The 26,829-nt window shown below is 48.7% G+C and overlaps 4 protein-coding genes across 4 annotated transcripts; 3 read left to right on the top strand and 1 right to left on the bottom strand.

The window, feature by feature from the left end:
• The first annotated feature begins 94 nt into the window (after positions 1-94).
• On the top strand, positions 95-11,316 carry bbs1 (Bardet-Biedl syndrome 1). Its single transcript, XM_063482394.1, has 7 exons — positions 95-285; positions 977-1,410; positions 5,349-5,531; positions 8,679-8,810; positions 9,049-9,155; positions 9,892-10,012; positions 10,101-11,316. The coding sequence occupies exons 2-7, from the start codon at positions 1,033-1,035 to the stop codon at positions 10,929-10,931; spliced, it is 1,752 nt and encodes a 583-aa protein (XP_063338464.1). The 5' UTR covers positions 95-285; positions 977-1,032; the 3' UTR covers positions 10,932-11,316.
• Positions 11,317-11,472: 156 nt separating this feature from the next.
• Positions 11,473-13,535, top strand: LOC134633551 (leukocyte cell-derived chemotaxin-2-like). The gene is made up of 4 exons (XM_063482395.1): positions 11,473-12,236; positions 12,809-12,920; positions 13,005-13,156; positions 13,244-13,535. The coding sequence occupies exons 1-4, from the start codon at positions 12,212-12,214 to the stop codon at positions 13,408-13,410; spliced, it is 456 nt and encodes a 151-aa protein (XP_063338465.1). The 5' UTR covers positions 11,473-12,211; the 3' UTR covers positions 13,411-13,535.
• Positions 13,536-16,115: 2,580 nt separating this feature from the next.
• Positions 16,116-19,932, top strand: minpp1b (multiple inositol-polyphosphate phosphatase 1b). The gene is made up of 7 exons (XM_063481889.1): positions 16,116-16,674; positions 16,813-17,004; positions 17,081-17,281; positions 17,419-17,516; positions 17,740-17,870; positions 18,104-18,237; positions 18,779-19,932. The coding sequence occupies exons 1-7, from the start codon at positions 16,131-16,133 to the stop codon at positions 19,030-19,032; spliced, it is 1,554 nt and encodes a 517-aa protein (XP_063337959.1). The 5' UTR covers positions 16,116-16,130; the 3' UTR covers positions 19,033-19,932.
• Positions 19,933-20,532: 600 nt separating this feature from the next.
• atad1b (ATPase family AAA domain containing 1b) lies at positions 20,533-25,199 on the bottom strand. Its single transcript, XM_063482393.2, has 10 exons — positions 25,075-25,199; positions 23,640-23,831; positions 23,460-23,558; positions 23,206-23,326; positions 22,882-23,082; positions 22,651-22,757; positions 22,435-22,524; positions 22,306-22,356; positions 21,761-21,891; positions 20,533-21,660 (listed from the first exon to the last, which is right to left on the bottom strand). Exons 2-10 carry the CDS (start codon positions 23,811-23,813, stop codon positions 21,540-21,542), a joined length of 1,095 nt encoding a protein of 364 aa, XP_063338463.1. The 5' UTR covers positions 23,814-23,831; positions 25,075-25,199; the 3' UTR covers positions 20,533-21,539.
• Positions 25,200-26,829: the final 1,630 nt, after the last annotated feature.

Here is a 26,829-nt window from a genome sequence, read left to right as displayed (position 1 = left end):
ATCCATATATGTATACATATATATATATATGCGAATTCTTGTTTGGTAAAAAACACCGCCGCATGAAACTGACGTCATCATGTTGCGTCGGTAACGGGCAGGAGGATTGAAGGGGATTTGGGGATTAGATGCTGACTGCAGCGGATCCAGCTGGACTTGCTCCTCTTTATCGGGACCAAAGTGACTCCGTGAAGCGAAGCTGCAGCGGCTCCACCGAAGAAACGCCGCGAAAAGAAGCAAACGGGCGGAGGACGAAGACGAAGCGACACGGTTGCCTTGACAACGGTGAGACAACCCGGGAGGAGGGGGAGGGGAATTATTTTTAGTGCCGCTATTGATTAACTCTTTAACTCTTTGGGTCCATAGTGTGGCGATTCACCTGTAACAGGTGAGAGAGTTCTGGAAATCAGATCCATCAAACACGGTACGCGAGCTGAGAGGGGTCAATTAATAATACACAGGACAGGAGGCAGAGGATACTGATAGAGACTAACATACAACGATTAAATATCGTTGCGTCTCGAGAGAGCAGCACATGTGTGCAGGTAACAGCGCCCTCTCACATCACAAACTGTTATTAAACCAGGAGTGAAGTAAAAAGCAGATCTGTGGGAAGAGAAAGGAGCGAGTGGAGGAGACCCTGGAGGGTGGAGGTATGCTCTGGAGACAAGAGGAATGAAATGTGTGTGAATGAGAGGGAGACAGGTGGAAGGAGCAGAGGTTCAGGTATTGATAGAGAGTGGCTATATGGGCCAAAGGTGGATGAAGATGGAGCTGCAGGCAGGAGGAGACAAGGAAGACCTCAGAGGAGGTTCATGGATGTAGTGAAGGAAGACGTGCTAACACATTTCATTTTTATTCAGCGTGACCAAAACGAGCCACTCAGCTACAACTATCGCCACCTGGTGGCTTTCAGATGGAATACAGCAGTTTCCGACCAGAAAGCTGTTTCCATATTTTTACTGTCTGTGTTCAGGACTAATGCTGTGACGACCCTGTGTGAATAAAGCTTCACTTGCCCCTTCTGCTGTGATGTCCTCCGCTGAGTCGAGTGGTGATGGAGGGAAGTGGCTGGACGCTCACTACGACCCGGTGGCCGGCATCTACACCTTCTCGTCCTGCGTGGACCTGGCAGACCTGAGCGGGGACGGGGAGAACCGGCTGGTGGTCGGGGATCTGGGCTCTGGGTCGTCGGGGATGAAGCTGAAGGTGTACCGCGGCACGGCGCTGATGAGTGAGAGCACCCTGCTGGACCTGCCCGCTGGCCTCGTCGCCTTTTTCATGGACCTGCACGAGCCCCGCATCCCCGCTGTCGCCGTGGCCTCCGGACCCTGCATCTACGTCTACAAGAACCTGCGGCCATATTTCAAGTTCACCCTGCCTGGCCTGGAGATCAACACACTGGAGCAGGTCTGTCTGTGTGCGTGTGTGTGTGCTTTACCTACATCATGGGGACCCTGGTTCATTTAAGGACTGTTTGTCCTTAAATGAACCAGGGGTCCAGCTATGTTCATCTCCAGGCACTTCATCTTCTGTTTGGCTGTAGCAGATGTGAAGATCACCACAGACCATTCTATCCGAATTAAAATCCTGGTTTAGCTCTAATTTTCTAAAGCTCAATGAGGATAAAACTGAAATCCTCCTTACTGGTACCAAATCCAACCTTTTGAAGGCGAACCATTTCTCACTCACCATCGATAACTCCACAGTTTTCCCTTCTCCTCAGGTTAAGAGCCTTGGTGTCATCCTGGACAGTTCACTTTCCTATAAATCTCACATCAGTAATCTCACCCGTTGCCTATTTCCATCTACGCAACATTAACAGATTACGTCCTTCTCTTTCCACCCAGTCTACGTCCATTCTTGTCCACAGTCTCGTTACCTCCCGTATTGACTACTGCAATTCTCTTTTGCATGGTCTCCCCCAAAAATCCCTCCATAAGCTGCAACTGGTTCAGAACTCTGCTGCTCGCATTATCACCAGAACCCCTCCTACCAGCACATCACCCTGTTCTTCAGGATATTCACTGGCTCACAGTGAAAATCCAGTTAATATACAAACTTCTGCTCACCTTCAAGGCCATTCATAACCTTGTTCCTCCTTACCTTTCTGACCTGTTAAGCACTTCGATCTTCTTCTTCTATCCAGCTTGCTGTGCGTTCTTTCCGCCTCAGCACCATGGGAAGCAGAGCTTATAGCTGCTCTGCTCCCAGGCTGTGGAACTCTCTACCCCCATATACAGTGGCTTGCAAAAGTATTCGGCCCCCTTGAACTTTCCCACATTTTGTCACATTACAGCCACAAACATGAATCAATGTTATTGGAATTCCAGGTGAAAGACCAATACAAAGTGGTGTACACGTGAGAAGTGGCACGAAAATCATACATGATTCCAAACATTTTTGACAAATAAATAACTGCAAAGTGGGGTGTGCGTAATTATTCAGCCCCCTGAGTCAATACTTTGTAGAACCACCTTTTGCTGCAATTCCAGCTGCCAGTCTTTTAGGGTATGTCTCTACCAGCTTTGCACATCTACAGACTGAAATCCTTGCCCATTCTTCTTTGCAAAACAGCTCCAGCTCAGTCAGATTAGATGGACAGTGTTTGTGAACAGCAGTTTTCAGATCTTGCCACAGATTCTGGATTGGATTTAGATCTGGACTTTGACTGGGCCATTCTAACACATGGATATGTTTTGTTTTAAACCATTCCATTGTTGCCCTGGCTTTATGTTTAGGGTCGTTGTCCTGCTGGAAGGTGAACCTCCGCCCCAGTCTCAAGTCTTTTGCAGACTCCAAGAGGTTTTCTTCCAAGATTGCCCTGTATTTGGCTCCATCCATCTTCCCATCAACTCTGACCAGCTTCCCTGTCCCTGCTGAAGAGAAGCACCCCCAGAGCACGATGCTGCCACCACCATATTTGACAGTGGGGATGGTGTGTTCAGAGTGATGTGCAGTGTTAGTTTTCTGCCACACATAGCGTTTTGCATTTTGGTCTCATCTGACCAGAGCACCTTCTTCCACATGTTTGCTGTGTCCCCCACATGGCTTGTGGCAAGCTGCAAACGGGACTTCTTATGGTTTCCTGTTAACAATGGCTTTCTTCTTACCACTCTTCCATAAAGGCCAGCTTTGTGCAGTGCACGACTAATAGTTGTCCTATGGACAGATTCCCCCACCTGAGCTGTAGATCTCTGCAGCTCGTCCATAGGGCTGCCACGATTAGTCGACTAGTCACGATTACGTCGACTATCAAAATCGTCGACGACTGATTTAATAGTCGACGCGTCGTTTGAAGCTTTGTAAGATCACAAAGACGCAGGAATAAGTAGTAGGATTTAAGAGTGTAATAACGGACTGAAACAGAAGATGGCAGCACTGCATGTACAAGGATGCCAGCTGCCGTTAAACCCCGAAGAAGAAGAAGTAGCTCTGTCCCAGAATTTATAGCGCAGCCCAGCTCAGTTTCCAACAATGGCGGCAGCTAGTTAGTTTTAATGTTACTCTTATTATTCTTTCTGGGTCACAAAATAAACATTTAACATATTTTCAGGCGAGAATGTAGCTGTGTAAACCTCAAATATCTGCTCGGTTTATCAAGACACCACACATTTTCAAAAGCGCTCCGACATTTTCGGAGACGTCTGTTAACCACTAGCTCGATAGCTAGCCGGGGGAAAGGCTCACTAGAGCCCGTGAAAACACCGGACTCCCGGCAAATCGTTTTCAAACCCACCGCTGTCTTTCGCTACTCAGGTTAAACATACATAAGTCACTTAGATAACATAAAAAAGATAACTTAAAAATGTTATTGTTTCGCTTTTTTTTCGTATTTTATTTGTTCCTGAGTAAATCGGTTTGCCTGAGATTAAAGTTATAGTTTTTACACAGCTGAATAAACGTCAAGCAGACAGCTGATTATCAGAAGTGTGAGATGCTCGAGAATATACTCCGGTGTCCTGTTATATTTTAGATAGCAAGGAGTTTGTTAAACTTCACCGAAACAATCTGCAAATTTCATTAAAATTTAATAAAATATCATCTTGTCTTTATTTTTAGTTAGCACATACTTTAAACACTTAAAGCTGATAGTTATATAAGAGCAGATGCATGCTGGTGCAATAAGCTGTACGTTTTACGTCCAATGGATGCATGATCTGATTAGTCGGCTAATCGCAAAAATAATCGGTGACTAGTCGACTATCAAAATAATCGTTTGTGGCAGCCCTACTCGTCCAGAGTCACCATGGGCCTCTTGGCTGCATTTCTGATCAGCGCTCTCCTTGTTCGGCCTGTGGGTTTAGGTGGACGGCCTTGTCTTGGTAGGTTTACAGTTGTCCCATACTCCTTCCATTTCTGAATGATGGCTTGAACAGTGCTCCGTGGGATGTTCAAGGCTTGGGAAATCTTTTTGTAGCCTAAGCCTGCTTTAAATTTCTCAATAACTTTATCCCTGACCTGTCTGGTGTGTTCTTTGGACTTCATGGTGTTGTTGCTCCCAATATTCTCTTAGACAACCTCTGAGGCCGTCACAGAGCAGCTGTATTTGTACTGACATTAGATTACACACAGGTGCACTCTATTTAGTCATTAGCACTCATCAGGCAATGTCTATGGGCAACTGACTGCACTCAGACCAAAGGGGGCTGAATACTTACGCACACCCCACTTTGCAGTTATTTATTTGTAAAAAATGTTTGGAATCATGTATGATTTTCGTTCCACTTCTCACGTGTTCACCACTTTGTGTTGGTCTTTCACCTGGAATTCCAATAAAATTGATTCATGTTTGTGGCTGTAATGTGACAAAATGTGGGAAAGTTCAAGGGGGCCGAATACTTTTGCAAGCCACTGTATAAGAAACACTGGTTCTCTCCCCCAGTTTAAATCTCAACTCAAAACCCATCTGTTGAAATCTGCATATTCACTGTGAATCCACTGTTTGTTAATTTTATCTTGTGCTTTTGTTTTTATTGTTCTTCATTGTGTCATTGTTCTATTATGTGTTTTATCCTATTGTAAAGTGTCCTTGGGTGTCTTGAAAGGCGCTTTATAAATAAAATGTATTATTATTATTATTACAGTTGGAGGATCCTCCTCTTTTCTGATGTCATACAGGCTCCGGAGTAGTAGAGCGTTTAGATCAGTCTGAAGCCTGAGCAGGATGTCACTGTGCCCTGATGATGTGCTGTCTTATGTTGAGCCATAGCAGCTACTGTTCAGTGAATGTTAGTCGGAAATCACCACACTGACCCTAATGTCATTTAAAAGCAGTGAGCGTGTCCTTTTTACTGTAAACACACCTGAATGTACCTGTGACGTGCTGCTGCGCTTTGATTGGTCAGGATTTGTGGCAGCAGGTGAAGGAGGGGCAGATCGACCCTCTGACCCTGAAGGAGATGTTGGAGAGCATCAGGAAGAAGGCCGATGTGCCGCTGTCGGTCCGCTCGCTCAACTTCCTGTCTCTGGAGCCCCACGAGATGGACGAGTTTGTTGAACTGCACAAACACCAGCCGATCAAGCGCCAGGTAACTCCCAGGTCGCATCATCCACGATGACATCATCACGATCCTTTTAAATCTGTTTTTATGATTCATTTGGTTTTCTTCTTTCTACCTATTTCACATGTCAGCTCCTGTTTGTGTTGATGGTTCACTGTATAAATCTGTAACTCATCACCAACAGTCCAAAACCCTGAAATATTCACTCTGTCATCTTGTAAATCAAAGAATGATTTACAAGATGGCGCGGCCACATCCAGACGGCTTCCTGACCGCTCCACACAGACTATGCACCTTTTTAGCTGTTTGCTTGTTTATTACCTTGTTATACATTCCAGGAACTTCTAGTTTTATAGTTTATGACAGTAGTTCCCTTCTTAACATCGGTAACAAGTTTGCACATGTGATCTTGGACACTTTTAAACCAGACCCATCCTGGCCGACCGAGATACTACGCAGCGCGGCCAACAACAATGGACAGGATGCTCGCCCCAGGCGCTGAACGCCAGGGGAAACACGCTGGCGTTCGGAACAGACTGAGAGGGCAGGCGCACCGCGCACCACTGCCCAGTATCCTGCTGGCTAATGTACAGTCGTTGGAGAACAAACTAGATGACCTAAGAGCAAGACTCACCTTCCATGAGGGACTGCAACATGCTGTGCTTCACGGAGACATGGCTGACCCCCACCGTGCCAGACCGGGCCATAACAACGTCGGATTCATTCTTCGTGCTCCGCTCGGACAGAACGGCAGAGTCGAACAAAACAAAAGGTGGAGGAGTGTGTTTCATGGTAAACAGAAAGTGGTGTGACCCACTACATGATGAACTACATGATGTGCTGAGTGCCTTTCAAAACAGGGATCCGGGCTCAGCCCTCATTGTAGTAGGAGACTTAAATAAAGCGAACCTCGGACAAGTCATGCCGACCTTTCATCAACATGTCTCGTGTCCGACGAGGGGAGATACTGGACCACTGCTACACGCCATACAAGCAGGGCTACAAGGCTGTTTCACACCCGGCCTTTGGGAAGTCTGACCACAACGCCATTTTCCTCATCCCGGAGTATAAACAACACATTCGGAGGGATGAAGTAACTACGAGGAAGGTGAAACGCTGGTCGGCCCAATCAGAAGCTACGCTACAGGATGCGCTCAACGACGTAGACTGGGACATGTTCAGAGCATGCGCAGTCGACATCAATGAGTTTACAGATGTAGCAGTAAGCTTCGTAAACATGCTGGCGGATGAGATCATCCCCACTGCGACAGTCGTGACGTTCCCGAAACAGAAACCGTGGGTGGACAGATCGATCTGCGCTGCAGTGAACGCCAGGACCGCCACCTACAACGCGGGTCTCGCCACTGACAATAGTGCCCGGTAGACTGTTCACAAAGCTGAGGGATCTGGGACTCGACAGCCGTCTGTGTGCATGGGTGTGGGACTTCCTCACTGGCAGAACTCACAGCATCACGATCAGCACGGGAGCGCCACAGGGATGTGTCCTCTCGCCACTGCTCTACTCCCTCTACACTTCAGACTGTGTGGCCGCCCACGGCTCCAACACCATTGTGAAGTTTGCTGACGACACAGTGGTGTTGGACGCCATCTCCAACAATGATGAGGCGGCCTACATGGATGAAGCGAAGAATCTGGCATCATGGTGCCAGGACAACCACCTCCAGCTGAACGTCGGCAAGACCAAGGAGCTGGTGGTGGACTTCAGAAGGAGTCAGCACAGAGACTACAAGCTCATTATCATCAATGGAGCTCCAGTGGAGAGGGTGCAGTCCTTCAAGTATCTCGGTGTCCACATCTCCTCAGACCTGACATGGGCTGCCCACATTGAGGTCCAGACCAAAAAGGCGAGGCAGCGCCTGTACCACCTACGACAACTGAGGAAGTTCAGGGTCTCTCCAAAGATCCTCAAGACTTTCTATACAGGCGCTGTGGAGAGCATCCTCACACAGAACATCACATCCTGGTATGGAAACAGCTGTGTCAAGGATAAAAAAGCTCTTCAGAGAGTGATCCGTACGGCAGAACACTGCTGCAGGACTGCTCTCCCTTCCCTACAGGACATTTACGTCAGGAGATGCTGGACTAGAGCAACTCAGATTTTGAAGGACCCGTCCCATCCCAGCAACGAACTGTTCCAGCTTCTGGAATCAGGCAGAAGGTTCCACACCATCCGAACAAGAACAGAGAGGCTCAAGAGGAGTTTTTATCCTCAGGCCATTCGTGTGTTAAATCAGCCCCCCCCCCCCCCCCCCCCCCCCAAACCACCACCACCATCATCCTTAAGTGACTGAGACAGGACTCATTACCACATTCTCATATCATCCTGAATCCTTCTGGCCTCGCTACAGCACAAGACACTTCAACACGTTCCTCACGCAGTGTACACAAGCTGTAAATTTACAGATTGCTTTATTTTATTTTATTTCTTATATAATGTACATAACTCACACACTTGCTGCACATAATGTCCTCCTTGTATATACTCATTCACTGTATATAAAGTTCTGTCTGTCTCTTTTTTCTTTGCACAGTCGAGGAGCGTATCAGGTCACATTTCACTGCGTGTTACACCTGTATAAACATGCACGGGACAAATAAAGAATCTTGAATCTTGAATGGCGAGACGTTCTCTCACTGACAACGCAAAACTTTATTGGCCAAAAGTTGCTGATATATCGGCCGGGCCTGTGGACCGATGGCTGGGGCTTTGTAGTTATCTAATGTATCACATAAGTTTTTCAAAATGCTCAGGTTTACAGCAGGAGATGTTTTACATTTTGTAAAATGTGAGTTTGTTTCAATGGAAGGTCAAGTTTCAAAGTTCGTGACAATATCAGATTTCACCGTTTAGTTAGACTAGTTTAGGTTAGTTTGGTTAGTTTTCAACCGTCTGACAGGTTAATTCACCTTTTCATAGAAAAGTCAAACCAAAGAGGACCTACAAGCTATCCCTGTGGGACTCCATATGCAGCCTCTGTTGCAGACATAAAGCAGTTCTGACAGATGGCTCATCATGTGGTCTGTAAGTTCTCAGGAGCATAAAGAAAAATGAACATAAGGAGGGAGCAGCGCCTCATTAAAGGTCTAAATATACAGATAGCAGTTTCTCAGTTTCTGTCCCCAGCTCATGTTCCCATTGGCTCATTCTTTCAGACGGTCATCACCTGCATCGGGACTCTGAAGAAGAACATGGCAGATGAGGACGGCGTGAGCTGCCTGGTGATCGGGACGGAGAGCGGCGAGGTCTTCATCCTCGACCCCGAAGCTTTCATCATCCTCTCCAAGGTAAAGTCGCTCCACGGCCCACTGTGGGACCGACCTCATCTGTTTATTTACTTCTAAGCAGCTGAGGCCAGCCTGTGGAGCGCCACAGGGATCAGCACTGGGCCCCTATCAGATTTAGACACATTTCTGAGACGTCCTGGAAAATAACCTGTCCTGAACATTGGTCGTCTCCATGTTTACCTGAGAGCAAACATAAAGAAAACAAAGGTCACTTTTTAACTGAACCCTTGTGTTGAAGATGTCGCTGCCGGCCGTCCCCACCATCATGGATGTGACGGGTCAGTTCGATGTGGAGTTTCGCATCACGGCGGTGTGTCGCAACGGCAACATCTACATCCTGCGCAGGTGAGACACACCTGGAGATTCCTTTCACAATAAAGGCTGTAAAATGGGAGGAATGGGCTCATGCTACCATCTCCAGATAGAAGTGGAGCCTTAAAGCACATCGTTAACCTTTTAGCAAAAGATCATTTCATGAACCTGAACAAACAGAACGTAAATATGAAATGCAGCTACCCCACGGGACAGGAACCCAGTGTGCTGGGTGAAAGTCCCGACCGACCTGTCCGAACATCTGACCCATGCTGGTCAATAGAACAGAATGAAACACAGTTGTCTGTGAAACGTTTGTGGATGTGGAGCAGAGGCCGGTGTGACAGGGCCGACTTCATGTCCCTGTGCAGGGCAGGAAGCTCTATCCCTCGCTCTCAATAAATGACTGCAGAAGGAACGCAGGGACACTTATGTTCCATTTTCATTTTCCAAAGTGAAATTTAAACTTGATTCCACTGTGACATCATCAGTGAGCAGAGACACATTTACAGAGCTCTGAGTTTCATCCAGGGCCAGACGAACGTAGCTCAGTGTTTCCTTTTTCCTTCAGCGGTGATGAAGCTGTTGTGATCGCTGCTGCAGATACTCAAGAATACTCTTTAATATCTCTCTTCAATGTTACGGTCCAGTAATAAAGACTTTGTGGTCGCGCTGCTGTGTTGATGTTGGACTGCTCGCCGCTCTGTCGGCGTGCGGACGATAAGCTCCCTGACCCTGACACACGTTTCCTCGTTTGTGCGTCCTTCAGGGAGTCGGACAAACCCAAGTACTGCATCGAGCTGTCGTCTCACGCCGTCGGGCTGGTGAGAGTCGGGAAGAACGTGGTGGTCGGCTGCACTGACGAGACCCTGCAGGGCTTCACACAGAAGGTAAGCCCCGCCCCTGCAGCCACATGTTTGTGAATCTCAGAACTTGGGGGGGCGGTCGGGATAAACCGTGTTTGTGTTCGATGTTCAGGGGAAGAAGCTTTGGAAGACCGTGCTCGCCGCGCCCATCACCACCATGGCCTCCATGGACCTCCCTACCAGGGGCTTCCAGGCGGTTCTGGTGGGTCTGGCCAACTGTGAGGTGCAGCTGTACCGGGACAAGAACCTGCTGAGCACCATCAAGACCCCCGACGTGGTCACCAGCATCTGCTTCGGCCGCTACGGCCGCGAGGACGGGACCCTCATCATGACCACCAAGGGCGGCGGTCTGATGGTGAAGATCCTGAAGAGGACAGCGACGTTCGACGACAGGGACAGCGCCCCCGGCCCGCCACTGGCCCAAAGCGTTCGCCTCAACGTGCCCAAGAAGACTAAGCTGTATGTGGACCAGACGCTGAGAGAGCGGGAGAGCGGCCTGGCCATGCACCGCGCTTTCCAGATGGACCTGAGCCGCCTGCGGCTGGCCGCCGCCAAAGCCTACGTTAAAGCGCTGGAGTCCAGCCTGACGCCGATGTCTGCCAGCCTCGCCGAGCCGCTGAAGATGAACGCCGTGGTGCAGGGTCTGGGCCCGTCCTTCAAACTGACCCTGAACGTCCAGAACACGGCGGCGTGCCGGCCCGTCACGAACCTCGCCATCAGCTTCCTGTACGACGAGAACCTGTACCGGATGAGGAACCCCTACATGAGGATCCCGCTGCTCGTGCCCGGGCTCATCTACCCCGTGGAGACCTTCGTCGAGTGCACCAGCGACAAGGGCATCTCTGACATCATCAAGGTGTTCGTCCTGCACGAGGGGAGGAGCTCGCCGCTGCTCACCGCCCACATCAACATGCCCGTGAGCGAGGGGCTGACGCTCAACTGACCGCACGACAGCACTCGTCATCCAGGCTGGCGGATGCGCAGATGTGAGGTCATCGCTACGTTTCCCAGTTATTCATTCTTCGTTTGTTTTCATTGCTTTATCCAGAAAGACTTTCACTGGTCTCGCTGACACGTTTACGCTGATAACGCCAACCTTTGTCATGTGACCAAGAAACTCAGACACCCAATATTTCAGCCCGTCGCTGCTCCCGTGTGACCAGGACATCATGTGTGTGAGTGCGTGTGTGTGCGTGCGTGCGTGTGTGTGAGGTGTGTGCGCGTGTGTGAGTGCGTGTGTTTCCATGTGTCGTGATTGTCACGTTTGTAAAGTTTGTATAGAAACAGTTTTTAATGGAGAATAAACTAAAGTGTGTGTCAGAGTGTGAGGTGTGTTTTCCTTCAGAGAGCATTTTAACTCACACGTTTGTGTTGGTTTAGACTCGAGATGAGTTTTCTTCACTGTAACAGAAACAGCTGAAGCTCAGAGACCATCAGAGCGCTTCGTTCTTCAGCACAGACTCAGTTGTAGTCCTGACCTCTGAGTTTGGTGCGTCCACTCAATCTGTGGAGACGAGGTCACATCTATCAGGGAACGAGCAGACGCCAGCTCAAACCACTCAGGGTCACATGTCGTAGATTAAACTTTGACCTCGAGGACGCCGTGTGCGCGATGGTCATCGCGGCCGAGCCTTCGGACCCATCGGAACTGATGCTCTGATGATTTTCACTGGTTTTCACTCTGTGTTTGGACAGCTGCTCTCTGAGGGGTCAAAGGTCACACGTTTCCAGGGTTTCACGTTTCGTGGTCCTGCTCAGTTTGTCACATTCAGCTGATGAACTTGGAAAACACATCAGTGTAAGCAATCAAAATGTTTTCTAGGAACACAGGCTGAAGACAAAAGTGAGAAAACAAGTGAAAACAGTCACAGACTCACTGACAACAACTTTATAATACGTCACATCATTGTATTATTCATGTATTGATCTCATATTACTGTCATGATGAAATCCTGAATCTGTACGATACATGAGACACAACCAGTCGGTCAAGCAGACTGAATATTACAATATTATTATAGTATAACAGTGACTGCAGAGAGCTGGATCATCAGGTCTGCACAGCGACTGATGCAACACAAACGCAAACAGTTTCATCATCGGCGTTTTCTGCCCTGTGGCGAAATAACGAAAACTCCTGAAAGTGTTTGTTTGTTTTCAGCCTTTAAATGCTGCGAGACGCCGAGCAGATGCTCAGTCTGAGGGTCGCAGCTGCAGCTGAAGATGAGACGCCTCCTCGTTTTACTGGGTGAGGAAACTTTCAAAGATTAAACCGATCGTCACAGCTTAAAGCTGCCATTCTTTGAACTCGTATTATTTCTGAAAACAGCATGTAGCATGTGAAACTGTGGATGACACAGAAGGACGAAGTTTACATGTGAACTGACCTTTGTGACATTACGGGGACCTCCGTACATGGCTCACCAACCACACAGGGACAGATTCAGTCCCTGCAGTGTAACAATGTAAATTTTAGGGTAAAAGTTTGATTTGCATGTTTTTAAATGCACTTATTGAAAAAACAGAACAAAATGTTCACCTTTTAAAGAAAGAATATATGAACAGATGAACCGATGTTGTAACCAGGTGATGTTGTTTACCTTTGATCAGGCAGGTGTTATCACAGTGTTTACACCTAATCAGCTGATCACCTGAGTCACGCTGTTATTCTCTCAGGACGTTTAACAATTCAAAGATCATTTTTAAATATGAAGTTGTTTCTAGAAGACCAAATCCACTTTCTAACTTAATTTATTGACAAGGTTTGTAATAAAACCTTAAGGCTGTGTCCCATAAAAGTCTAAATCTGTGTGTCTCCAGCTTTTTTGTGGGTGTGTGACGCCGTTAAGTTCGGTCAGCTGTGCAGCGGTAACCCGAGCAACAGCCAGAGGACGTCGGACAGATGGGGACAGGGACAGTACGGAGCCGGACGGTACTCAGAGATCACGTTTTTGTTGTAAGGCTGGTGTGGACGATGTGACACAGCTGCTCACAGCTGGATGTGTGCTGGTTTCAGGGGGACCAGACTCCACCAAGGGCTGGACATCAAGTGCAGCGACGGCGCCGCTGTCTACGCTCCGTTTGACGTGACTCTTAACGGGAAACTGACCGTCTACACCGACCCCAAAAAGGCAGCCATCAACGAGGGCATCAACCTGTCAGGACAGGGTGGGTCATCACGCGCAGCCAGCACTAACAGAGTTACTGATCCTGGGTCCGATTCACTGATCGAGGCGTTGCGTTTGTGTCCTGCAGGTCTTTGTTTCAAGCTGTTCTACGTGAGGCCGGACCGAACCTCAGGAACGGTGAGGAAGGGGCAGAGGATCGGCACCATGCTGCCCATGCAGAGCGTTTATCCGGGAATCACCTCACACGTCCACGTCCAGATGTGTGACAGGAGCGACCCCACACCATACTTCTGATCCACCTTCAAACGCCGTCGACAACCTTCATTACTAAAGAGGCTTTTCTCTGAATGTTGGTGGAAAACTTTAGCTCCTCATCCATATAAAAGGATTCTGATGTGCTACATTGGCTACAATAAAACACTTTGAAAACTGTTTATTTCTTTAGTGTCTGTTGTATACGTGCTGTTTCATAACATCTATAGTTATAAGTCAGTCATTATTAGGGGCGTGGCCACTTTGACTGGCAGGTGGATGTTGACGCAGGCGGCTCTAACTGCTAGCTTCAGCTTAGATCTCAGCACCTTTGTTTAAATGTAAAAAACAACATAAACCAGTGAAAGCCATCACAGTGGCTGCAGTCAGTGCTAAAACTCACTCACCTGAACTGACAGCTTCAGTTTAGTTTTATTTAATTTTCAGTTAAATTCAGTTCAATTTTATTTATAAAGCACCAAATCACAACTACAGTTCCCTCAAGGAGCTTTATATTGTAAGGCAGACCCTACAATAATACACACGGAGAAAAACCCAACAATCATATGACCCCCTATGAGCAAGCACTTTGGCGACAGTGGGAAGGAAAAACTCCCTTTTAACAGGAAGAAACCTCCGGCAGAACCAGGCTCAGGGAGGGGCGGGGCCATCAGAGATAGACATCCCATCATACTGTTCAAACAGCAGGAACATTAAACTTCCTGCTTCCTGTTCATCCAGGTGGAGTTTGTGCTGCTTTGTGTCCGTCAGATCAGGTGGTGTGCAGAGCTGCAGGATTCAGCAGGAAGCTGAACCTGCTGCTTCTTTCTCCACAGCATGAGTCCAATCTGTGCCGCCGTGCACTCAGAACACTCCCAGTACACCTGCTGACCAGTCTGACTGGGATTACTGGTAACGCTGGTATGGTTCAACTGTGACGGCCTGAATACTCACAACAAGCACAAGTTCTGATGTTGACGATCTTTAGGGGTACCTGAGCAGTCCAATAAAGGGTCTAAACAAGCGGTGTCAAACTTACGGCCCGCGGGCCATGTACGGCCCACCACACAGTTATTAGCGATGTCCTTCTGTGCCGAGGCTTCGAAGCGTTTCGAGTAATCCGGGAATCGAGGCTTTGTTGACAACGCGTGTGGTGATGTTTGAAGGCTCGGTTACCGACCGTGTCATGTGATGATTCTGGAAATGGTTCGCCGTGTGATTGGAAATATAAAGGGCAGCAGAACGCTGCTGATCCCCCGTCACCATTTTCCCTGCCTGGCAGCGTTTCAATGTTATGACTCAAATAAGGTTCAACAATAACAGCTCCTCTGTGCTGAGCGTTACAGAGCCCTGCATGGAAACACTGAGCTCAGGTAAGTCGATGCGATGATCAGAGCACACAAGCGTACAGCCACATGGTACATTTCATTTACACAACATGAAATTCTATTGTGTTTCTACTTAGTGATGTCTGTAACTGAAAACCACATTTGTTATCATCAGGGGAGAAGAGCGATGCGGATGAGGCCTTGGTCAGCGTGGTCACTGAGGATTCCCGTCACTGTTGTGGAGGAAAACAGGTGTAGGAGCCTGTTACAGCTTTAAACCCCACCTGTGTTCTCCCCACAGGGCAGGTGTGTATCTGAGCAGCATTCACACGAGTGAAAACGTAAAACAAGCAACATCTGTCTTTATTTCAGTGACACAGGACACTAAGCTAAGCTGAGAGCAGAGTTTGTGAACTTAGCAGCTGGATAAAGTTTTTTATTTTCATTGATTTTCCATCGTGGAGGACAAAAGGCTTCAAACTTGTCCTTAAACTTCATGTGTGTTCTCACTACTAGAGTAATAAATCCATCAAAATAAGGCTTTTATCAAAACTCTGACTCAAAATTGTTTAAATAAAGTTTATACAAAGTGTGTTTGAATGGCAGAGATGAGCCAGGGCTCAGAGTCGGTGTGAGTCTCACAGGCCTGTTGGTCTGATTTTTAACTACAGCAAACAAAAACTTTGCGGGGGGGGGGGGGGCTGCAGGTTTTAGATGGGCCCTTGTGACCTCCTCAACATGTCTTGAAGTTCTCCAACGGTGATTCAGGTGTGTTGACCCAGAGTGAGATCTAAAAGCTAAAGGACACCGGCCCTCGAGGCCTGCAGTTCAACACTGCTGGTTTAAAGAATCGTGCTGTCAGATTTCCTTCTCTGTCACAGCAGCTTTTTCTTCATCATGTAGAAAAACAGTTAAATATTTAACTAATTTACAGTGACAGGAAGTTTTACTGGTCTGGCCCACTCAAGGTCAAAGCGGGCTGTCTGTGGCCCGCCATATAAAAATGACCCCTGATTTAAACTTCGGATGGAACAAGGAGACATGACATCAGTGCGTCCATACAGAAAACTACTTTCATAACTTCATCAGCTATAAATTCTGATTCTTTAAATCGTTTTATTATTGTTTTATTAGTTAAAAAAAAAACATTTTCATGTTGATTTTGAGTAAAACGCACTTCCTGTTGTCATTGAAGCTTTTACTTTGAAAGAAATAAACCGGTTAGGGCTTTTATTTTGGCTTCCGTTAAGCGGAAGCTGTATTGTGCCTCTTTATATTTGATGTATTGAATTTGAAGCTTCAGAAGGTAAAACCAGACTTTTTCTTTTTTCTTTTTTTTACCATTAAATTAGTTCCGGCAGTTTTTTTTTAAATGACTCGACTTTTCATTGAAGTTAAAGTTTAACGAAAAATGTTGAATTTTAAACCTCGCGGATGCTTTTTGGTCGGCCCGCACACCGGAAGAACAGGAGGTTAAAGGTCACACAAACCCGGAACATCAACAAAGCAAGAAAGGCGGAAGCAGGTGGACCCCGGCTGTCTCCCCGGCTCAGTTCTCCGGTCCCCGCCGACATGTTCTCCGTGTTTCACCCCGCTGGAGGTGTGCTGCTGGCCACTCTGGGTCTGCTCGTGCCCCGCCTGTCCTTCGCCTCCCTGTCGGTCCCGGACATCCCGCACATCGCCGGGTACTTCGGCACCAAGACCCGGTACGAGGAGGTGAACCCGCACCTGCTGCGGGACCCTCTGTCCGCGGACCCTTCGGTCCTGAGACCGCCCCCGGCCGAGCACTGCTCCCCGTTCCACCTCACCGCCGTCATCCGGCACGGCAGCCGCTACCCGACCCTCAAGAACATCCGCAGGATCCGGAAACTGAGCGAGCTGGTCCGGACCGAAGCTTCCAAGGCCTCCGGTGGATCCGAGAGCTGGCTGCAGGAGATCCGGAACCGCTGGGAGGCGTGGTACACCGAGGACATGGACGGTGAGCCCGCGACCATCAGTACAGAACATGTATACATAAATATATGAACATGAATGTAATGTTAATAATATAATGCGTGAGGGGGACCACGTGACCTCAGAGCGTAGGACCGACGGTGATGATGATGATGCTTCTCAGGTCAGCTGGTGATGAAGGGCCGGGATGACCTGCGTCAGCTGGCGAACCGCCTGGCGTCTGTGTTTCCATCTCTGCTGTCCGAGGAGAATGTGAGGAAGAGGAGGGTGCGCTTCCTGACCAGCTCGAAGCATCGCTGCGTGAGCAGTGTGGAGGCATTTCAGGAGGGGCTGCAGTACCGCTGGGGACGCCACGGTGAGTCTTGCCACCCCAGAGGATTCTCGATAACGTGAGTCCTTGAGCCTGACCTCTGACCTTTGTGTTTGGGCAGATGCCGAGCCGGAGTACAGCCACGAGGTGGACGACGAGTTGATGCGTTTCTTCGACCGTTGCCGTGGTTATGTGGAGGGTGTGGAGAACAACCGCACGGCGCTGTTGGAGGTGGAGAAGTTCAAACACGGCGAGGAGATGGAGGGAGTGAGGAGGAGGATGGCCGACAGGCTGGGCCTTCCTCACCACCGACTCACACCAGGTCTCTTACACACACACACACACTACATCTCCCATGATGCAGTTAAGCTTTTTAAAATTTCCGCTCTGTGGACTTCCTGTCCCACAGGGGGCGGTGTTCTCTGTGTGATGAAGATTGTCCCTCTGTGTCTCCTGTAGATCTGTTGGAGGCGGCGTTCTTCTTGTGCTCGTACGAGCTCTCCATCAAAAACGTGCACTCGCCGTGGTGCTTCCTGTTTGACGAGAGCGACGCAAAGGTAACGTTCCGCGTTATTCCGGGGCTGATCCGGGATCAGTAAAACAGCTGAGAGGACCTGATCTGCACTGATCTGCATGCATTGATTAGTGACGCTGCAGATGGCTCTCAGGTCATGTTGTCGATGGTAAAGCGATCAAATGGCTCATGGCAACATGTCTGTGTAAGTGTTTACGGCGCTCTGATGGGTCCGTGGGTTTCCTCTCCCCACTCATCGTCTGCAGGTGTTGGAGTACAAGTCGGACCTGAAGCAGTACTGGAAGCGCTCGCACGGCCACGAGATCAACGGCCTGTCCAGCTGCCCGCTCTTCCATCACGTCTTCAGGACGCTGGACAGAGCCGGTCGTCCTCGCAGGTGGGTGGGGCCCCTGCGACCGTTGTTTGTTTACAAAGAGATGGTTGGCATGGTTTTCAGGTCTGAAGGTGGTTTTCAACTAGCAAAGCGCATTTATGTGATGCTTCGTAAAAACCACCCATAGCCGCTTCAACATGGCAGCCGAGCGGCTGTGCTAGTTTCTGAGCTCCAATCGCCGTCATCAATCGTTTGGTTTGATCGATCACTGATTGAACCGATCGTGTCTCCGTCAGGTCCACTGAGGCGTCCCCAGAGCCCGCCTCCATCCTGGTGGGTCACGCTGAGACGCTCCTCCCCCTCCTCTCTCTGCTGGGACTCTACAAGGACCAGACTCCACCCACTGCCACCAACTACGACTCACAGCATGGTAAGAAGTGCCACCTCTAACATAGCATCCAATCAGAGAGCAGAACAAGTTTTTCTTGTTTTTATTGACACAACACACAAACGTCGTCGTTGTCATCCTCAGTCCTCCAAATCATCCAAACACAAAGTGCAGGAACTGCACTCGTATTTCCTCTGAGCACTCAGCGGCGTTTCTCGGCACTCGGTAAATATTGTGCAGTGACGGGAAGGTGTTTCCAGACAAATGTTAGCACGGTGATGAAAATCTGAGTAAATGAGAATCCTGACATAATTCTTCAGAAATATGAATGTATTCATGTCACATTAGAAGTCCTAAGCGTTCCCAAATGTTCCCAAACAACGTTCCCAAGCATTCGCTTGTAAATTCCTTAAATTTAAAACAAGATGATGTTCACACTACAGAACATTCTGGAGAAATCTTCTAACCGTCCCAGACTTGTTTCAGTTGTGGTGTGACATCATCGTGACATCATTGTCACAGCCACAATCTGCTGTTTCATGAGTCTCGCTCTAACAGGAAGTCTCCCTATGGCGTCTCGCAGGTCGCCGTTTCCGGACCAGTCGCATCGTGCCATACGCCGCCAACCTGCTGTTCGTGCTGTACGACTGCCAGCGAGGCCCGCGGCTGCAGCTGCTCGTCAATGAGTCGCCAGTTCGATTCCCCGGGCTGGAGACGGAGGACGCGCCGCTGTACCGTGACGTCCGGGCAACGTACCGCCACCTGCTGGACGGCTGCGACTTCCACAGAGAGTGCGAGGGGAGGGCGGTGGGCCGAGCGCCCAACACGGAGCTCTGAGAGGGACAGAGGACGGTAAGCCCAACACACCTGCTAACCTGGGGGCATGGAGCCCCACCCCCTGACAACAAGCGTCCAATCACGCACTAGAATTTTTCCCGGTTCAGACGTTTGAAGCAGGAGAAAGGCGTCATGTGACTCATGATGATGTCTTGACCTGAGCTCTGATTGGCCAGCTTCTTCCTTTCGTTCGCTCAAAGTCGGACTTAGGGAGTCTGACACAGACTGTAGATAAACGATGGACATGGTTCCTGCAGTCCTTCCAATGACCAGCAGGGGGCGGCTCCTCTGTTTGTACAGAAGTGTAAACGAGCCTGAGGTTTTCAGGGTTGACTGAATCTAGTTGCCATGGCAACGTCCATCTTTTATACCCAGTCTGTGGTTGTTGCTGTCAGTTATTGATCACAGATCAGGACGAGCGTTCCATTTATGACGTCTGATCAACTAAAACAAAACAGGAAGTGAAGACTTACCACCCGTCCTCCTCTTCATGTCTGAGTGTTTCTGGGTAAAAGTGAAATGTGCTTTGATGTTCTCGGGTCAGCAGGAAGTGTGAAGGTTAAACTGCAGGTAAACGTGACGGAGGGGGGCGGGTGCCCTCCTTCCCCTGCCTCCACCTTTACTCTCAGAGTTATGCCGGAGGAGCTTTAGCTTTAATTTATTTTTTCCGTGGTTGATTTTCTTTCTACCAGGATTTTCACAATAAAAGTCTTTTTAAAATTGTGAGTCCAGGTCAGGGTGTCGGGCTGAGATCTGAATCATTTTGATTTTTATTTATTTTGATCTTTGATGTGTTCAGGGTGAAAAATCTTTCAACTTTGTGCCAAAGTCAGAACTTTTTGGGTAGTTTTTTAATTTATTTTCTGAATCTTCATCCAGAAGTTTTTCATTTAAAGCTTTAATAAAACAAATTTTCACTATCGAAACAGAACAAAGTGTCTTATTTAAAGTCAAACTGCGTTCACTGTTACACTTTTAAACAGCAGCTCGAACTAAAGAAACTGTAGAAAACTGCATTCCTGTTTTAAGTTTTACTTCTTTATTACTCAAAACAAATTCTTTATTTTCAAATATGTTCCTCTAAAAATTCACTTTGTGTAATTTTATGTGAAATATTAATGAAAACAAACTGTTCAGATTACAAAGGAGAGCTTTGAACTGTTGACGTGAGAATCGTGTCCTGATGTCTGAGCTGTTCAAACCTTTTGGTAACAGCGCCACGGCCTTTAACGGTTTTATTGCAAACGTACAAAATTCAGCTGATCTGTTCTCGTAAACTCCATAAAGTTTTTCTAAGCGTGGCTTCTGCAGTTATAACGTGGGTCATTTTTAAAAAAAAATAAAAAGCTTTATTTGACGTTTAAAGAAACTGTTAAATTCCAACACTCCTCCATCGTAACTACATTTTAACGTTTGACAAATTTATTTTTCATAAAATAAAGAAACAGACTTCATAACATTTTTACTCAGAGAACCGCGTGAATGAAAAAGAGTCACATGTTGTTGTTTTGGCCACTTTATTACATCATAACTTAAACAGGCAACAACACACGGAGTAAAAAATCCTGCGTCTGATGAAACGATGATTCGGTGTTACCAGGAAGTTCATCAGTTTTTTAATGTGAAAATCTGACGCCTTCCTGTTTCTGTTACGACTGCGAGCTCTGAGGATTAACAGAAACCAGCTCAGCTTAAAAACTACAAATAAAGTACACTTGATGGAAAGAGAAGCGTTCCCCTGAAACGGCGTCAGCGCCACGTTTGTGTTTATTTACACTGTAAACGGATCAAAGCGTCCGCGTCGTGTTTCAGAGTCAATAAAGTTTCAATAACGTCATTTCATTAAAGCAGCTTGAATCGTGTTTAAGCGGCTGAAGCTCGCCGTTTGTGCTTCACGCCTGTAAACTTATTGATCATCCGATTGATTATTGGTGGGTTTCTTATACTCGGTGTTTGGGAGGATTTTCACAATAAAAGCTCCTTTAGAGGCCCTCTGTGTGACAGGCGTCGAGTTTAAACGCCTCGCTGAGACAGCTTGTTTGAATCCAACCCGCCATCTTTCCTCACGATTTCACCAGCCAAACAAATGGCGAGGAGACGCAGAACGCTGTTGTCTGCCTGAAAAACTTAACGTGCCTCGCCGCCGTCTCGTCCCTCCATAGTCAGACGCTATTCCTGCCGTTTGGCGTCAGACGTTTTGTCACGACTGCTGCGTCGAGGCCTGACGGCCGCCGCGTGTGTCCGTGATGTCAGCAACTTCAGGCACCAGGACGAGAGCGTTTTGTAAAGGGGGACGCGTGGGAGTTGGCGGCGTGGACGTGTGACAGCGAGCTCTGACAAACAACTTTTATTTTGGATTTTGTGATTCTAGAAAGAAAAAGGGAAAAAAAAGCCCGCCACCGTCAGCCAATCAGCTGACTGAAGGACAAGCAGGAAGCAGTGGCACTTCAGCGTGAGGGGGCGGCGGCTGCAGGCTGAGCTGAGGTCATTGTGTGATCCAGACGCGTTCAGTCCAGAGCGGCGTGCAGCAGGGCGCTGGCTCCGCCCGCGGTCTTGGACTTCCTCATCTTGACGATGGCGCGCCGCAGGTCGTCCTGATGGATCGGGCGGATGATGTCATCTGGAAGGCTGCGAGAGAGAAACCCGACACTGAAACCTCACCTGAGCAAACCGTCACTGGCTCCAGATCAGTTATTGATCACCTCAACAGAAACACCTGGACGCCCACCTGTCGTTCTCAGCGTGGACGAAGTCGCGGACACACAGCAGCGCCGCATCACGACACATCTCTCTGAGGTCACTTCCTGAGAAACCCTCTGTTTCCTTGGCGATGTCGCTGAGGCTAATCGATGAGTCTACCTGTGAAGAGAAAACAGATCGATCGCTGCGAGCTCGAGTCCGTCGACCCGCCCTCGTTCCCTTCCCATCGGCTTCTTTTCCTTCCTTGTTTCCTTCCCTTTTACCCCTCCTTGCCAACCTTCCTTCAATCTTTATCTGTTTTTTCCCTTTCCTTTGTTCCTACCTTCCTTATTCCATCCTTTTGTGTCCTTCCCCATTTCCAGTCCATTTTCCTAAAACCCCATCCTCCTTCCTTCCATCATTTCCTTGCTTCCTTTCCCCTACATGTCTTCCCTTTGCCAAACTTGTTTTGTGTGTTTGTTCTTTTCCTTTTCTCTCATTTCCTGTGCTGACGTCCATTAAATGAGTAAAAGAAGAAGGACTGTCATCATTCTGCAGCGCTTTACGAAAAGGTCACGTGACTCGTGCGCTCACCCTCTCGTTCTCCAGGATCAGCCTGAGGATCTGCTCGCGCTGCCTCACGCTCTGCGGGGACAAAGACACACCGTCAGCACGCCCCCTGCTTTTAAGACTTCTGAGGCTTTTATTTTGAAAGTCACATACAGGCTGGTTGATGTGGAACCTGGTGGGCATCCTCCGCAGGATGGCAGAGTCCAGGTCCTGGGGGCGATTGGTGGCGCCCATAATGATCACCTGACACAGACATGCACAGTGGCCCCGCCCTCCTCAGGTCATTGTGACACAAACATGTGGAAACATCTTTACTAAAAGGAAACACCCCGTCACCGCTGAGGTCATGTGACAGACAGGTGTGCATACCTGGCAGTGGTGATCCGTGTCCAGTCCGTCCCACAGACTCATGAACTGGGCCTTCATCATGGCGGTGGCTTCATGATCCGAGCTGGAGCGGCTCCGCAGGAACGAGTCTGCAAACACGCGGGCGGCGAGGTTTTTACTCTCGTTTCTACTTTTTCTGTTCTCCGGCTCAGCTTTCACTCTTTTCGCGCACGCGCGTGCGTGTGTGTGTGTGTGCGCGCGCGTGTTCGTCACCTATCTCGTCGATGAAGATGATCGCTGGCTGCAGTTTGACAGCCAATGAGAACACAGCGGCAGCGAGTTTCTGGGACTCTCCGTACCATTTGTCCGTCAGCGTGCTCGGCTGCAGGTTGATGAAACGAAACCCCGCCTCTTTTGCCGTCGCCTTGGCGATCAGTGTTTTCCCACATCCGGGAGGTCCGTACAGCAGCACGCCTGTTACCAAGACAACGTTCAGATTTTACCTTCATGTTTTCTTCTTTCCTTTTCTTCCTTGCTCCCTCTGTAAAAAGCTTTACTGACGACTCTAAAACAGGACGCAGGTGAATGACCTCTGACCTTTGGGGGGCTGCAGCAGCCTGGATCCCAGAAACAGGTGTCTCTTCTGAACAGGTAGGATGACCGTCTCCTTTAACTCGGTGATGACCTCGTCCAGACCTGCGATGTCCCTCCAGGTGATCTGCATGCAGGAAGAAGGTGTATATGACGTGCAGGTAAACCACACACGCTTCCTGTTTCCTCGTGGCGCCGCCGTCGGCGGGCAAGCTTTTAGGAGTTTCTAACAGCTTCAGTTTAGCGACACGAGGCGTTACCTGCATGCTCAGTGGGTCCACCAGGTGAGCGGCGATGCTCATCTCGTACTCCGACAGCTTCACGTTTTTAACGCCAATCTGACGCATCAGCTTCTCGGCCTGAAAAACACCAAACCAGGAACCAGTCAGAGACCGAGCCACCTGTGAAGATCAAACACGCAGCTGCTCGCTCGCTCTTACCTGTTTCTGAGCCTCCACCTTCTGCTTCCTAGTGGGGTCAATGGCGTCCACCATCCACTTGATGGTGAAGTAGGTGACGGCGCCGAATATGGTGAGGCGGAAAAGGAGGCCGATAACCTCGTTCCTGCCTAGAGGACGGGCGATGTTCTCGGCCGGGACCTCCCTCAGCACCATCGTCACGCTCAGCAGCTCCTGCCACACAAATGGAGAAGTCATCAGCAGGTACGACACCTGAGTTCCAGGTTCTCCTTCAGGTGTGAACACAAAGACCTCCTGAACTAACGGTGTTTCTCTGAGAAGGAGCAGGAGGAGCTTAAAGTGGCAGGTTTTTAAAGGGAGTTTGGTCCAAACAGCTGCTGACCTTCAGTCATGATGTGATGTTTGAAGAAAGAATGTTACAGAAATGCTAAACAGCCCAAATTTGAAATGGAGTCTGGTGGATGTGGCCTCCCATCACTCAGGTGGAATAAATGCTCAGGGCTGAGGTTTCGGTGCAGGGACCGTCACTGCCGGCTGGGTTAATCTTCTCCCGCTGACTCTGTGAGCAGTTAAACTGAAAACTGCTGGATTTTCAGCCTGGTGATCGACCCTGATTAAAGGTCCTGTAAATCAGCCATTTTTCAAACAGAGTCTGGCGGGCTCAGAAATACAATTCTCTTAATCAGTGATGAAATGTGAACATTGTTACATCAGGTCATGTCTTGGTTTCTGACAGCAACAATGGTTTATGAGGAGGTCTGTCTGGTTTTTCCGGAGAGGTTACATAGCAATCAGCTGCAAAACAGTTTAAAGATGGCGGTGCACATGAATGTTTGCCAGAGTTGTATGACAGGACTGTATTTTCACTCATGTTGCTGGACTGTTTGTCCAGGATAAACGTCCCTGTGGGACAACAAAGCTCTTTTATCCTTCGTATGGTTTCAATCACGTGGCTGCAAACGGAGGCATAACTGCGCATGACAACAGCTATTCTGTAGTGGACTTTATGGGAGAATAAACTGTAACTAACAGCATCGCTGACGTACAGGTGATGCTGTTTAGCTGAAAGGTTGCACACAGGAGTTCATCCTTCTCTCAGCGCGAGGCTGAAAGCTGACCTCACGTCATACATATTCATACACGAGTTATAATCGTCTACACCTGAGCTCAGAGTCAGACCTGCTGCTCTGGAAAACAAACACCTGACGGTCCGGAACTTCTAACGCATCTTTTAAAACCGGACACAGTCTGGATCCCGCGGTGATCACACGGTAAAACCGAAAGGACTAGCTTTAGCTTTAGCATTAGCTTGACCTTCGCAGCTGCCGGGCCTCACGGAGCGGTTCCGGGCGGATAAAGACACGCGAATCTCCGTCGAAGAGCACCGGCAGCTCCGGCACCTGTGGCAGAGGAGCCGGGCGGAACTGGCTCATCTGTCAGGTAGAATCACGCTCACCTGTCCAGATATTCCTTTGGTTCTTCCTTTGCGGCTCGGCAGTGACAGCCGGATGTGGATTGTCGTCTTCTTCTACGTTTTATTTAACTCACGACTCTACTGCGCCCCCTGCAGGCACAATCGGAACATGCCGTCACCTAGAATTGAATAAAATAGAATAGAATAATCCTTTAATTATCCCACAGGGGGAAATTTGGTTGTAAAAGGAGCAAGAAAACAGAACAAAACACAGGATATACAACAGAACAACTAAGGGCTCATACACAGGGACAAGGTGCACCAGGTTGTGATCAGATCTGCCCAGGGGAGGGAGAGGTGATGAACTGTATGCCTCTTCAGCATTGGCATACAGTAAGTCCAGTGTTTTATTGTCTCTGGTTGGGCAGGTCACATACTGGGTGAAGGTGGGCAGTGTGGAGTCCAGTGAGGCATGATTGAAGTCCCCTGATATTATGAGGAGGGCTCTCGGAGATTGTGTTTGCAGTCTGCTGACCACTGAGTGGAGAGTGTCACAGGCTGCATCCGCGTTGGCCGAGGGGGGGGGGACATACGCTGTTATCGCGATAACATGCGAGAATTCCCGGGGCAGGTAGTACGGACGCATGCTAACGGCTAACAGCTCAATGTCTCTGCTGCAGAGTTGTTCTTTCACAGTGATGTGCCCAGGGTTACACCATCTGTCATTCACAAACACTGCCAGTCCCCCTCCTTTCCTCTTACCGCTCTCTCTCGTCCTGTCCGCTCGCAGCAGCTGGAATCCCGGTAGTGTCACGCTCGTGTCCGGAGTTAGCGGTGTTAGCCACGACTCCGTTAGCATCATGATGCTACATTGCCGGTACTCCCTCTGTGACCAGGTTAGCGACGTGAGCTCATCCAATTTATTGTGCAAAGATCGTACATTTCCAATAATTACAGAAGGAAGAGATGGTCGATAACGTCTCCTTCTCGGGCGACGGCGCTCCTTCCCAGCACGACACCCCCGTCTTTTCCTCCTCAGCTCGCTGGGAATGTCAGGTCTGTCCACCGGCAGTACTGCTGTGGGACGCAGCGCTAACAGCTGATCCTTACTGTAAACAAAGGATCCCTGCTCTGGGTCCCCACACACGGGTGAAAAAAGTAGAAAAAAACTAAGAAAAACGACCAGAACTAGCACAAAACGGTAGAACATGGCTGCAGAGTCTAATTACTAATACGTTAGTTATAGAAAAATTACGAGAAGAAAAGATAAGAAAGAAATAAACTCAGAATGAGCAGAGCTGCTGTAACAGGCTGCCGCACACGGGGGGCGCCGGAAGTAGCCACCCGCACAGCCACCAGCCACCCGCACAGTACAGAGATGGTCGCAGGAGAGCGAGGAGGCTCTTAAGGACTGTTTTGAGTCCACTGTGTGGGAGGTGATCTGTGACGACCACAGAGAGGACATCGACAGCCTTACTACATGCATTACGGACTATATTAATTTCTGTGTGGATAACACCGTACCTACCAGGACTGTACGGTGTTTCTCCAACAACAAACCTTGGATTACCCCAGAAATTAAAGCCGTCCTCAAGCAGAAGAGGAGGGCCTTCAAATCCAAAGACAAAGAGGAGTTGAAAAGGGTGCAGAGAGAGTTGAGGGGACTGATAAGGAATGGGAAGGACAGCTACAGGCAGAAGATGGAGAACCAGCTTCAGCAAAATAATGTTGGTGAAGTCTGGAGAGGCCTCAGAACCATCTCGGGCCACAAACATCAGAACTCTCTGCCTGGGAGGG

Source organism: Pelmatolapia mariae, linkage group LG8, assembly GCF_036321145.2.
Source record: "Pelmatolapia mariae isolate MD_Pm_ZW linkage group LG8, Pm_UMD_F_2, whole genome shotgun sequence".
Classification (NCBI taxonomy): Eukaryota; Metazoa; Chordata; class Actinopteri; order Cichliformes; family Cichlidae; genus Pelmatolapia; species Pelmatolapia mariae.
This window is presented reverse-complemented; position numbering and strand designations above follow the sequence as displayed.

Coding starts and splice junctions, on each gene's coding strand:
- bbs1 (XM_063482394.1), top strand. CDS start 1,033: ATGTCCTCCGCTGAGTCGAGTGGTGATGGAGGGAAGTGGCTGGACGCT. Junction 5,532..8,678: donor ACCAGCCGATCAAGCGCCAG/GTAACTCCCAGG, acceptor TCATTCTTTCAG/ACGGTCATCACCTGCATCGG. Junction 10,013..10,100: donor TGCAGGGCTTCACACAGAAG/GTAAGCCCCGCC, acceptor TTCGATGTTCAG/GGGAAGAAGCTTTGGAAGAC.
- LOC134633551 (XM_063482395.1), top strand. CDS start 12,212: ATGAGACGCCTCCTCGTTTTACTGG. Junction 12,921..13,004: donor GGACAGTACGGAGCCGGACG/GTACTCAGAGAT, acceptor TGCTGGTTTCAG/GGGGACCAGACTCCACCAAG. Junction 13,157..13,243: donor CATCAACCTGTCAGGACAGG/GTGGGTCATCAC, acceptor TGTGTCCTGCAG/GTCTTTGTTTCAAGCTGTTC.
- atad1b (XM_063482393.2), bottom strand. CDS start 23,813: ATGGTGCTGAGGGAGGTCCCGGCCGAGAACATCGCCCGTCCTCTAGGC. Junction 23,559..23,639: donor AGGTGGAGGCTCAGAAACAG/GTAAGAGCGAGC, acceptor GGTGTTTTTCAG/GCCGAGAAGCTGATGCGTCA. Junction 22,357..22,434: donor GGTTCCACATCAACCAGCCT/GTATGTGACTTT, acceptor TTGTCCCCGCAG/AGCGTGAGGCAGCGCGAGCA.
- minpp1b (XM_063481889.1), top strand. CDS start 16,131: ATGCTTTTTGGTCGGCCCGCACACCGGAAGAACAGGAGGTTAAAGGTC. Junction 16,675..16,812: donor GTACACCGAGGACATGGACG/GTGAGCCCGCGA, acceptor GATGCTTCTCAG/GTCAGCTGGTGATGAAGGGC. Junction 17,282..17,418: donor TCACCACCGACTCACACCAG/GTCTCTTACACA, acceptor TGTCTCCTGTAG/ATCTGTTGGAGGCGGCGTTC.